The 12,646-nt window shown below is 46.8% G+C and overlaps 1 protein-coding gene across 4 annotated transcripts in view; it reads right to left on the minus strand.

Moving 5' to 3' along the window:
* Positions 1 to 2,548: 2,548 nt before the first annotated feature.
* ZNF366 (zinc finger protein 366) overlaps positions 2,549 to 12,646 on the minus strand; it is a 60,618-nt gene continuing 50,520 nt past the window's right edge. For all 4 annotated transcript variants that reach the window (XM_084880899.1, XM_084880896.1, XM_084880898.1 and 1 more), the window contains 2 exons: positions 10,202 to 10,376; positions 2,549 to 6,771 (listed from right to left, as the gene is read on the minus strand). In XM_084880899.1, the coding sequence (XP_084737025.1) occupies positions 6,209 to 6,771; positions 10,202 to 10,376 (738 nt within the window). In that variant the 3' untranslated portion in view covers positions 2,549 to 6,208. The remainder of the gene's footprint in view (positions 6,772 to 10,201; positions 10,377 to 12,646) is intronic.

The following is a 12,646-nucleotide window of genomic DNA, read 5'->3' on the forward strand; positions in this document are numbered from 1 at the left end:
CCTAGGGATGACAAGGGCTCTGCAGCCTCACCTAGGTCTCTGAGGTCTAGCCTCTTTCCATAGTTTTCTGGTCTCTAATGCTGTACCCCCTTGTCTTCACTTCTGCCATTTATTTCCGAGGACTCATGTCCTCGTCAGTCTCAATTGTTTACTTCTTTACCAGTTGTGCCCCAGGATAAAACTGAGGGACACCAGTTGGACTGAATGATGCTTATATTCTGTCCTTGGTAAATATGCTCCCCTGACAACTGAGTGAAGACTGTGGCTTTTATGATAGCTATAAAATTCTGACTCATCCTTTCTGTCATATGAGGAGATGAACCTTATATTGTCATTTTCTTTTTGTAGAAAAATATCCACTTATCTTCTTATTAAAATTTTCCTTTGGTAGAACAAGTCAATTGGACCTCCCAAACACACTTTAAACTGTCCACTTCTAACTTCTTCTATGCTACCTCCTTACTCCAGGCCAATATTATCCCGCAAAGACTTAGAGATAATGGTCCCCCAGCATCATCCTGGCTTCCTTCCAATCCATCCTCTACACTACAGACAGAACGAGCTTTAGAAAATGTCAATCTATGTCACCCTCTTGCTTAGTGACTCTCCATGCCAGCCTCACCTACATCACTCTCTCCCTCCTGCTGTTCAGCTGATCATGAGGAAGGGTTAGGGCTGTTGTTACAGTGGGCCAGGGAGGGATATGTGAGAACCCAGGTCACTCACTTGGGTTCCTTTTGGTCCTTCTTTCCTCACTTGTGACTGTAAGCGAACAGGAAGAACAATCCCGTTCTGACAAGGCCCTGTGTCTGCTCAGGCTGCTATAACCAAATACCAAGACTGGATAGCTAAAACGGCACACAGTTATGTCTCAAACAGCAAACATTTAGTTCTGGAGGCTGGGAAGTCCAAGATCAAGGTACCAGCAGCTTCTATGTCCTTCTAGGACCTGCTTCCTGTTTTCAGGTGGCTGCCTTCTTGTTGTGTCCTCACATGGTGGAGAGAGGAAGCGGGGGTCGGGTATCTCTCTTTTCCTATAAGGACTTTGATCCCATTATGAGAGCCTTACCCTCATGATTCCATCTAAACCTAATTACCTCCCAAAGGCCCCACCTGTAAATACTTCATACCAGGGGTTAGGGCTTCAACTCCTAATCCTGTGGGACACAAACATCGAGTCCATAGCAGCGTGATGATCAAGGCTCAGACCCCTTGGTGATGAGGATCTGGTCATACCACCTGGAAAGGTGAGAGGTATCAACACAGGTAAGGAGGAAGGAGACAATGAGTATCCATCTGTCTCTTACACTGATTGCCGTAGTGGGGCTGAAGTTGGTCCTGCTAACTCTGGTGTTCTGAGTTTTCCCTCAGGAAGAGAGACCTTCTGGAACCCTGGAGGAGACACTCCATATGTGTACATGACATGGATGGGGGTGGTGCAAGGGGTGGACTGTACTAGACACAGAGATGAGTCACTGGTCTCTCTTCAAGGAAGGATTCACACTGACCTGTGAGGGACTGAATCAGCACACAACCCCCAGTCACCGGCTCCTGGGGAGCTGGCCCCAGCTGAAGAGTCACACCTGCCTGAGGTCATGCCCTTCTGGTGGGGGTGGAAAGGCCTGGACTCTGCCCAAGGTGACACAGCTCTGATGGGCAGTCCTTCCCCAGAGCTGCCTGCTGGGGCTTGGTTGTGCCTACCTCACTGTTTGGCTTCTCTCTTTGCTCAGTCTTCTTTCTTCCCCCTCCTTTTAACTAATGCCAATTCCTAATTAGCACTTTGCACTCACATTTGTCTCAGCATCTACGGTACTTCAGAAACTTCAACTTGCCACACCCTAAATATTGTACTTTGAAGGCAAAGGAGGAACTTACCAGCTAGATAATTTGAAGCAAGCTCTTTTACTCTCCTGAACCTCCACTTCTGCATCCATGAAATGGAGATAACATTTTTGCTTCTCAGAGTTGTGTGAGGCTTAAGTGAGATCGAGTGTGTAAATGCCTGGCACAGTGGTTGGCATGTAACAGTTGTAGTGTTTAAAAGGGGAGCTCCCATAGAAAGCCACAGTTTCCCCTGCCCACACTGCGTGGTGAGTTCTCTGATGAGGAGAACAGAGTGTTCTGTTTCCTGGCCACTTTGCTGATGATAATACCTACTAATAATATTATGTAGGATGAACTGTGAGCCAGACACATAAGTGACTCAGATATATTAACCCGCATAACAGCCTGGTGAGGAAGGTAGTGGTTTTTTTTAGTCTCATTTTACAGATGAAGAAACAGGCACAGAGCAGTTCACAAATTGGTGTCAGTTCCTAAAGATTGAAAGTGGGAGAGCAGGGCTTTGAACCCAGGTATCTGGCACCAGAAGCTGTGCTCTTGTCCACTAAAGTACACTTCCTCTTGGTTGAACTTTATTCTACAAAGAACCTGATGCAGAATGGGCAATACAGTTTCTAACTCCCACTTTTCCATGACACCCTTCCAGAACTAGTTTTTTTTGTTTTGTTTTTTATTTTGTTTTGTTTTGTTTGTTTGTTTTAATAGGAAAGATGGAAAGGATAGGAAGATGTCACCAGCCAGCAGATGGGCCCAAGTCATTAATCCTTTCTGAAGGAGGGAGGGAGAATCCAGCATCTGTGTCCCTGGGCTGAGGTTCCAGCCAATGAGGACACCCCCCACCCCCTTCCCTGGGCCAGGCAGAGGGTATAGGACGGGACTGAGACATTGACAATGGCAACTTCCTTGCAAAGTGTGGGTGTTTGCAAATAACTAACTCAGTTTTTTCAACATGTCTTTATTTGCTTAAGTTAACAAAATATAGGCTACATGCTCTTTTCAGGTAAACTGCTTTTTCACTGAGCAGAAAGCAATATTCACAACCTGCTGCTACTACATACTTGGAGTTTTCATCTTTAAATAGCAAGCCAGAATTTTGTACAAAATCAACATTTGGCGTAATGCTGTCCAAATATGAGAAGGATTTTAAATGTTAGCTCCGTTACATTTTGTTCCAGCAAAGCAGACAAAGATCACGATTCAAAACACGATGTTAATATTTTATTAGATGCCTCAGGGCTTAATAAATACAGTATTCACTTTAAGCTTTCTCCACGTAGCTACTCAAATGCAAATATACCAGTTATCCTTGCGGGGTTATGAAAGGTCAGCTTCAGTCTCATGGCCAGTGGGGAGTCAAATTTTTTTTAAAAAGAAAGAGTACAAGATTTGAAAGGCATAAGAGGAGGTAGTGATAGGCCTGAATGGAAAGGATAAAGAAAAATATGCCACAGGGCTGGTCAGTTTTTCGGTTCAAAGTGACAGTGGTTAAAAGCCTGGAAAGCATCTGGCAGTGGCCTCTTTTCAGAGTGTCACAATGTGATGAATGTCATGCTGTCCTGGCCCTGGAGTGCTGGTTACCCTGGATGATATCATCCCTGAGGTTCTGTGAGGATGGACTCGGAGGCTCTCCTACATGGTTTCATTCTGATTAATTAGCTCATTAGGCAGGGTTGGCTAACTCTCTCCTGAACTCTGCACCTAAGCATTGGTGTTCATGTAATTTATTATCCAAACTGGGACATTTTCAGAGTTTAGGCGACACTACTGGTAATCACCCTGGAACAATAGGTATAAACCAGGGTTGTCCGGGGCAAACCAGATGCTGGTCACTCAAAAAACATACAAAACCAACATTTTAACCTTGGTTCTCAGAAGATCAGTGTATACTAACCATGGGGATAGAGCTAATTAAATATCTCCTACTCAGAGTTACGAACTATACACAGGCCTTAGAATATGCTCCATAACAACTTTTTACTACTTCCCTTGGACCTCCTTCTCCTTGCAAATTAAATTTTCCTGAGAAGTCTAACGTGTAGAACAGACGAAATCTGAACCACACTGAGTGACCTGGGCATGCGTGCTGAGAGCCTCTCTTCTCCCTTGCAGCCCTGGAGGGGCGCCCCAATAGACCATGTGAAAACCACTCTCCTGGACCTCACTCTCTCCATCTCAACATGACCTTGTTCCTCAAACATTCCTACGAGATCCATTTTGGTTAGAAAGGACTACAACTTGCTATTCTAGATGCCCTGGTTCCTGTTCCAGCTAGCCAAACCCAGAACAAACTGGAAGTCTGCAGCCCTCAGAGTAGCTCCTCCACCCACAACTGCTAAAAGAGTTAAGTATGGACCAGGACCCTAAGAGCCGGGGACCTCACAGACCGCATGGTCCACCTCCTGGGTGAGTTCATCAGGGCATCAATGTGCCATATTAATAACGAGTGGACAGCAAGTTGCCCCTCTGAGGACTTGGGACAGGTTCTTGGCCACACAGTTGTGTTTGTAACTGTAGAAGCCACACTAACCTTCAGCATCCCTTTGCAGAGGCTCTGACCTAAGGGCATGGAAGCTTAAGCAGCTTTGGCACTGGGCGGTAGTGAGGCTGAAGGGAGGAGCTTTAGGCACAGTGGCAGGAGAAAGGCATCAGGAATTGACAAAGCACCCGGGGAGAAGGATGAGAACGAGATGAGACTGATGGGGAAGCACCTTGGCCAAGAGAAAAAGCTAGCACCCAGCAGTCAAAGATGGGCCAGGTCTTCTAAAGAAATGTATCGGGGACTTTGGGGGTAGAGGAAGCAAAATAACAAACAGTACCTAGCTCTACAAATAAGAGTTGAAACTACCAACCTAGAGGCAGTTTTTACATAAACACAGACACAGTACCAGCGGGTTCCTGCTTATGGTCAGCCACACGTAAGTGACGTCCTGTCAGTACTGCGCTACTCGGTGCCATGCCCAAGGGAAGCCTACCTGCAGGCTCGGCCCACCCATTATGATCATCGGCACTCACTGGAGTCAGGATTCAAGCATCTAGGAAGACGTGATTAGTCACTATAAATTGGCTATGTGCTTTAAAAACATATTAAGTGACCTTAAACATCTCAGGCATCATCTTGAAATATATAAGAAAGCATGTGTTCATATTGTGTGTGTGTGTGTCCCTTCCAGAACAGGTGAAAAGCCCAGGTCAGCAGTATGATTCCTAGGTCTCCTGCTCTCTCTCCGAATGAGTCTGAAGCCAGACACAGAAATCTTCATGGAGTCCCTGGGAGGGGGTCCTGGGAGTCACTATTTTAGCCCAGTCCGTGCTTCTCAACCCTGGCTGCACGGAAGAATCATGGGGCCATTTAGAAAATGAGCGAAGCAGGGGCTCCACTCAGGCCGATTCCATCAGGGTCTCGGAGGCTGCGGGCCCGCAGGAGGTATTGTTAGAAAGGCTCCCTGTGCTGACTCTAATGTGCAGGCGCATTGGGAACACAGCCCAGGCTCTCCCCTGCTGGCGACCGGCTGCTGGCCATTCTAATTCTCCAAACAAGTCAGACCTTCAACTTCAGGGAGGAGCTTTCCCCCGACTGCCCCAGCTCTAGCCCCAAGGAGAAGCCAGCTGCTCCCAGGGTGACAACTCCTCTTGCAGCTGCTTTAGCAAGGCCTCCAGGAGGGAGCTCCAATTGGGACATGGGCTCTAGCACTGGGCATCATCTGCAAACCGGCTCCTAACGCCGCACCCAATGGAAGAGGCTGGACCCAGGCAGGAACCCAAGAACGGCTGGGCTTTCCTTGGTCACAATTATTCATTTTCTCTTGAAACGTTATCTTATTTCTGCAATGACTAGACGAGAACACTCCTTTTCATTAACTCCTGTGTCATGTCTGGCATATATACATATATATATTTTTTTAATAAAGGTAACTTTTATATATACAACTACTCATATTTTCGCTGAAAAATATTGTAACTTTCACACATTCAAGGAAACAGTCATTCATTAGGAAACACGTCCAGCACCATAGTTTTGCCACTTGGAAGAAATTGACCATGTATTGTATCTTAGTCAAAGAAAAGGAGAATTCCTATAAGCACCTCAGCATCGGCCTGCAGTTAGATACCCAGAGGAGTGTGCACAGCGTCTTGCATTGGAGAGGCAGAAATAACACTGGGGAGACCTGCCTGCATGTTAAAAACCAAGGGCCCGGAATGACCCGAGAAGCATTTCCATGGCTCAGGATGTCCCTGCTCACAGAGTCGGAGCCATCTGTGAAGATGTGAGCCAGTCGCCAGCCGCCAGCAAATGACAGTTCATGCAGAAAGCTATATGTGAACTGCCTGCTTCTCATTTTCCAAGTGTAATTCTAAAACTGTCAACTTAGATACCTAAAAGCACTGCTTGTTTTTCCATTTTCCTCTCCAGTAATTCTTTTAAGCTCTCCTCTCTGTGCTTGAAGTACAAGTAATCAGAAAAGGAGGCCCCCCGCCGCGCGCCCTGCAGCGCCCGGAGGCTGGGACCCTCCTCTCTGCCCGCGCCCTCTCTCTCCTGGCCGCCCTCTGCCCCAAGGCTGTCCTTGCTCTTCTCCTGGCGTTCTTCCTTCTGCAAGGCCTCCTCCTCTTCCTCCTCTTCTTCCTCCTCCTCCTTCTCTTCTTCCTCGCAGGCTTCCAGGGTTGCCCGGGGGGCCGTCTCGGGCTTGGTGGAGAGATCCTGGGGCGCGAAGAGCTGCCTGCTCTGCTGGGCAGGGGCCGGGCCTGGGCTGTCCCGCTCCCCCTCGCAGCAGTGGTCCTCCTCCTCCTCCTCTTCGTGGCTGGAGCTGCCCCTGGCGCTGTCCCCGTCAGACTGGAAGGCCCGGCGCTTCTGGGACAGGTCGAAGGGCTCCTCCTGCTCCAGGCTCCGCAGGACCCCGGCCTGCGCCAGGGCGAGTCTCCCCTTTCCAAAACCTGTGAGAGCAAAGGCAGCCGTCAGGCCCTGGGAAAGCCTTTGAAAATGGGGGGCTGGTGGCACCCAGGGCCCTTCATGATAGCTTGATTTTGCATGTTAAGCATAGATAAACTCCCCGAAAGAATCCACGTGGATGTGAGGCCTTGAAGGTGAATTTGGTAACATGCACCAAAAGCTAAAAACAAGCCTGGCTCTGACTTAGCCATGACACTGCCGAGATTTTAAACTATGCACATTTGCAGGTGAACAAATATGTGTGGGAGTGTGCTCATCACCACATTTTTTAATAATGAAACTGTGAAGACAATTTATCTATTTAATGGTAGAGATTTGTTTAAATAAATAATAGTACATCCTCCCAATGAACTGGGAGATGCAGAGCCCTAATAACATAAAGAGTTATTCTCTCTATATATTTAAGTATAAAACACATATATTTATTACGTACTAGAGGCCCGGTGCATCAAAATTCATGCACTGGAGGGGGGATCCCGCAGCCGGGCCTGCCCCCTCTCAGTCCTGGAGCCCTCAGAGGCGGGAAGTAACTCAGCGATCAGGGGAAGGTGATGCCCCATCACAGCTCTGCTGCTGCCACTGTTGGCAGCACAAGCCTCAGCTGGCCCTGGTTACCTGAGCCTCAGGCATCCCTGGGAGGTATGGGGCTAAGGGGACTGGGAGAATCCAGAAGCAGGTGCACAGAGCAGCTGGATCCACCTGGGGGTGGGCCCTGCCATGCACCTGCCACCCCAGTAGGGCTGAGGGGACTGGGCGCCGCCATCTCATGGCTGTGGGGCACTGCCATCTTTGAGGGTGTGGCAATTAGCATATTCCCTCTTTATTGGCTGTGGGTGTCACCATATTGTGAAGTTGTGATGGTCAATTAGCATATTCCCTCCTTATTAGATATTTATAGTGTAGACCCAATTCACTCATTCTACTTCCTTTCTCTGTCTCTTAAAAAAAAAATGTCAAAAATCTAAAAAATGAGGTGATTTTTTTACATCTTTTCTTTTTATTTCTAATGTTTTTATTTTATTATTTTCAGTGAGCTGTTACCATAAGAAAAAAAAATCAATAATAAAGATATTTCCACCCTGGGGAGAAAAAAAGATATCCTATAAAGGGGTCCTTTGGGGACCCCAAAGCCCCTGTGTCCAACTTCAAGTGTCTCTGCTATCAGGCACAGTAATGTGAGAGAGTCTCACTGTTAGTTTAGCTTGAGGACTCTAGACACTCACTTTTCAGGAGCCAACAGGCCCATGGAAGGGCTCCACCTGATTTGATCTTGGCCGTAAGGCCCTAAGGAACGGAGGGGGGTGCGATGGGGGGAGGGGACCACGACTGGCCAGGGGAAGTAGGAGGGATGGGCCTGGGCTTCAGCCAGAGCCTGCTGCACCGCAGGAGGACCAGGCTTCTGGGTGGGGGCACACAAAGCAAGCTGATGTCCAGCGCTGCCATCCTCAAGATGCCCACAGGCACGGAAGTCTATAGCTTTCATCTTGTGGGGGGCACAGGGAGGTTCTTTTTGATCTGGGCCTTGGTTTTTAAGCCATTTCAAAAATCGGACTGAAAAATGAGTGACACCTTTTGTAGATGAAAACATTAAAATAGTTGCAAGTCTGTCAGAAATTTTCAAAGCAGTTCTGTGATATATAGTGGTGTTCTTTATTTCTCCAGGATGACAGAGATGTCAGGTGCCTGCTAGGCTTTGAGTGTCCATACGGGGTGAGTTGTGGTGAGCAGGTTAGGCTGTCAGTGCAGGCCTGTCTCATCATGGCCTTCTGTGTCTCCAGCCCTGGAGACTGATCACATTTCAGCTGTTCCGGAAAAATCCAGGCCTAAATTGGGAAGCCACTCAGGCAACTAGAGATGTGAAGAAGAATTCAGGTGAAAAACATTGTCAGGGTGGGAAAATTGCTTTCGTTTTTTGACCAGAAATTTTCAGGGCTTTTGCACCAATTCTAGGCCTTGCTTTATGACCACAGTTCCCTGTCACCCAGAAGTCAGGGTGACGTTGTAAAAATCTGAAAACCACAATCATTCCGTTGTGTGCTGCTCACTTATGAACGTGTGTGCCTATCTGACCATCTCCTTTGGAAAGGGTGGGAGAAAGAGCAAACACAAATGAATCCCCTGTGTTTTTACCTAGTGTGGTGAGCACTGGCTTGACTCAGAAATTCTTGAATTGGAACTCCAGTTCTGCCTTTTAGACTTGCTGTTTGACCTTGAGCAGTTTATATCTCCTCTTGTATAAAAGGAGAACAACACAGTCTACGTGGTGGAATTGTGGGAATGAGCTCTAATGTGTCTCTGCCTGTGCTTTGGTTATACCAGTGACCAGAAGAGAGTGGACAGAGCTAGTACGATTTTTTTTTTTAATTATGCATCCCAGTGGCATTTATTTTATTTTATTTTATTGATTTTGTACAGAGAGGAAGGGAGAGGGATAGAGAGTTAGAAACATTGATGAGAGAGAGTCATCGATCAGCTGCCTCTTGCACACCACCTACTGGGGATATGCCCGCAACCAAGGTACATGCCCTTGACCGGAATCGAACCCAGGACCTTTCAGTCCCCAAGCTGACGCTCTATCCATTGAGCCAAACCAGTCCCGGCAGCTAGTACGATTTAAGTTACCTCTCTGTATGTCTCCTCTCCCTACACCCAGACCTCCCAGAGGACAAAGCTGGTCTCTGTCCCTCACTGCTGCCCGGCTCAGGGCACACGCCTAGGACGGACTGCACTTACTGCCTATGGATAGACTGCCTGATTTGGAGCAACCTGCCAAGTTCAGCAGATCTGGAACATGAACTCTGGGGGTCCTAGGACTGACAAACAAGAGAACTTTCCACCCCTTCAGTCAGGACTCAGGGAGGGAGACATAGCCCCCACTGAGCAGGAAAACTGCCCTTGAGCCTATCTGGTCCTGGACAGGTCAGAGGAGGCCTGCAGACATACCTTTGCTGACATCAGAGCTTGCAAACCTGTTTTTCCAAAAGGGGAAAAAACCGCATGCCCTTGAACAGCTGTGTGGTGAAGTGTATACACGACAGGCTCTAGAGTCAGAAAGGTCTGTGTTCAAATCCTGACTCTGCAACGATTCAATTGACCAACTTCTGGCAAACGAATGTTGGGAAACCTCAGTTCCCCCATCTATAAAATGGGACTAACAGAAGTCCCTCCAGCCTGAGGCTGGCATCATTACAATGTTCCAATTGACTTCCTAGACTTCATTTGTACTTACCACCTTCAAATCTTAGCATTTTATTTATTACCATAACATTGTCAGCTTGCTCCTGCTACCCTGCAGGCCTGTCTCGTCTTTAAAGTTGCACTCCCTTTTTCGACCATAAGGATAAAGCGAAGCCCCCTGTAAACAAAGTTACCCACTGGCCCTGCAGGCACGGGGGCTTCTTGGGAGATTAATACCTTGAGAATGGAGGCCCCGCTCCATGACGCCATGCTTGACTTTCATGTGGCGCGTCAGGTTCCCCTTCAGGGTGAATTTGCTGGGGCAGTAGAGGCACTTGAAGGGTTTGCTGTCAGAGTGCAGATGCATGTGGCCCATCAGGTTGTGCATCCGGTTGAATTCCTTCCCGCACAGCTGTCAGAGACGGAGACAAGGAGAGCACAGTCATTTGCAGACAAAGGACCCCGCCCAGGTGAACCCACAGCCAGGCCCGTGTGAGGCCCTTTGCTTGGATCTGGGCATTTCGAGTGGCTTCCACAGAAAATGTCTCCATGGAAGTCAAGGAAGGGGTGGACTGTGCCAGGCTCAGACGAGCAGCAGGTAGGGATGGACTCTTGAGATTCTGTCCTTGTGGTAGAGGGTTTAAAACTCCAAGTAAAAATCACAAAGCTATTAGAGCTTCTTTTGAACCCTTTGAAAAGGGGAAAAGCTGATCCGAAAAGCAATTGCTCAAAGTGTGCTTCACTTGAATAATAATGATACAGTTACTTACTTAATATTTATGGAGCATTGGCAATATGGAAGGCACTATCCTAAGTCTGCCATGGAACATCACACTTAATTTTCACATCAGTCCCAGAGGCTGCGTACTGTTGTCACCCCCATTTTAGAGATGGACAAACTAAGGGATTAAGATTGGCCAAAGCACACACCTAGTGGGTGCTGGAGTTGGGATAATGAACTCAGGTCATTGGACACCAGAAGCCACATGGTCAGCCACCACACCACACTTTTCTAATTTTTAAATTTGCTAATTATTGGAATGAAAATGGAGACATGTAAAAAAAGGAGTATCTTTTCTCTGGGTAGAGATTTCAAGTACTGAAAATATTATCTCAGGTATACAAGAAGTAAACATGTTTTATTTATTTATTTTTTCTTTGTCATTTCTCTTTATTTCCATTAAAGTGCAAATGCATGATGGACCATGACAGTGGTTCTACAACTGCTTTCAGAAGAGACACTGTCTTTTCCAAGGCACTGTTTGCAGATGGGGAGAGTGTGCTTTGCTTGGTCTTGTTGTCCCTAAGCCTCAGCAAGGCAGGGCTTGGAGACTCCAGCCCTTCCTTGGCTGTGCTTGGATACAGTGTCAAGGGAGGAACATTCCCCATCCCACCCCAACCTCAGAAGCCAGCACGGAGTGAGAGATGCCATGGAGAGAGGACTAGGAGTAACCCCGTCCTCTAAAGCTGACATCAGTTTTCCTCTCTTCCTGAGAGGTATGTTCAGGGCCATGGTTGGGGATTCTGGGTTGAATTTTTGGTAATGAAGGCAGCGTTTTCCTCGTGTGGCTATGGAGGTGAGAGTTGAGCTAGCCTTGGCAGCATGGACAGACCTAACAAATGGTGACCTTGAGAGATTAGCTCAAAAAAATGCTGGATGGTAGGAGGAAGCCAGCCTGGGGTATTACATTTATCACAGATAACCCGCACATGGATAATGAATGGTTGGTTCTGTATTTTTAAATGATTCATATTTGGGAGTTTTAAGTACTTTTTTTCCCTTTTTACTTCCTTACCACCAAAGATGAATTCCCACACTCAGTACTCAGAGTATGTGCACACCACATTCATTTAGAAAAGGTAACCCAAGAAGGGAAAGGCTGAGAGAGTTGGTCTAATTTCAACATCTTTGGAAGCCCTACATTTGGGATGGATATTTGCTTTCTTTTATTTTCAACAGAGACTATGTATTAAGATGTTATCAACCTGTGGCTAAGTTTTGCACATGTGCGCATGTTCTGGGAACCTTTTGTTATCTATTTATTAGTTTAGTTTATGCAGTTCTCTGTTCTGGCTACAGAAAAAACAAAAGCTTTGAATCTAAAGATTCTGCATTAGATATTCAAGTCATGGTCATTTTAGAAAGAATATACTTAATTTGGTTCCTAATTATTTGGCATGATGCTGCAGCAGAAGACTCAAAAACAGGTCTGCGAAGATTGAGATACTGGCAGGCATTGGTGGAGGAACTGCTGGAGTGGAGAGGACAGCATTCCTCTTGCAGGCGGTCATCTCAATCGCCCACCCCTCTTAAACTCTCAGTTCTCTAAGGAGGGATATTAGTGAGCCTGATATGGAGCCTCAGCTTTCCCATTGATGCCCACATTTATACCTACTTGTCAAGAAGTAGGTGGGCCTCAACAGTTAATAGGAAATTGGAACAAGTGTTTTGAACTGTCCTTTAGTAGCACATTGCATTAGAGTTTGAGAGGGCAGAGCAGAGAGGTGATAGAGAGACCTCAGAGGGATAGAGAACAAGCTCTCCATTTCCTTTTCCCTCAAATGTTGATAATTATAGTTTCTTATAACGATTGTTATAAAGATCAAATGAGACCATTCATGTAAAGGGTCTGGCAAATAGAGCTCAATAAATATGAGTTTTTATTACTATCATTATTATGG

Source organism: Pipistrellus hanaki (genome assembly GCF_964339955.1).
Source record: "Pipistrellus hanaki genome assembly, chromosome: 4".
Lineage (NCBI taxonomy): Eukaryota > Metazoa > Chordata > Mammalia > Chiroptera > Vespertilionidae > Pipistrellus > Pipistrellus hanaki.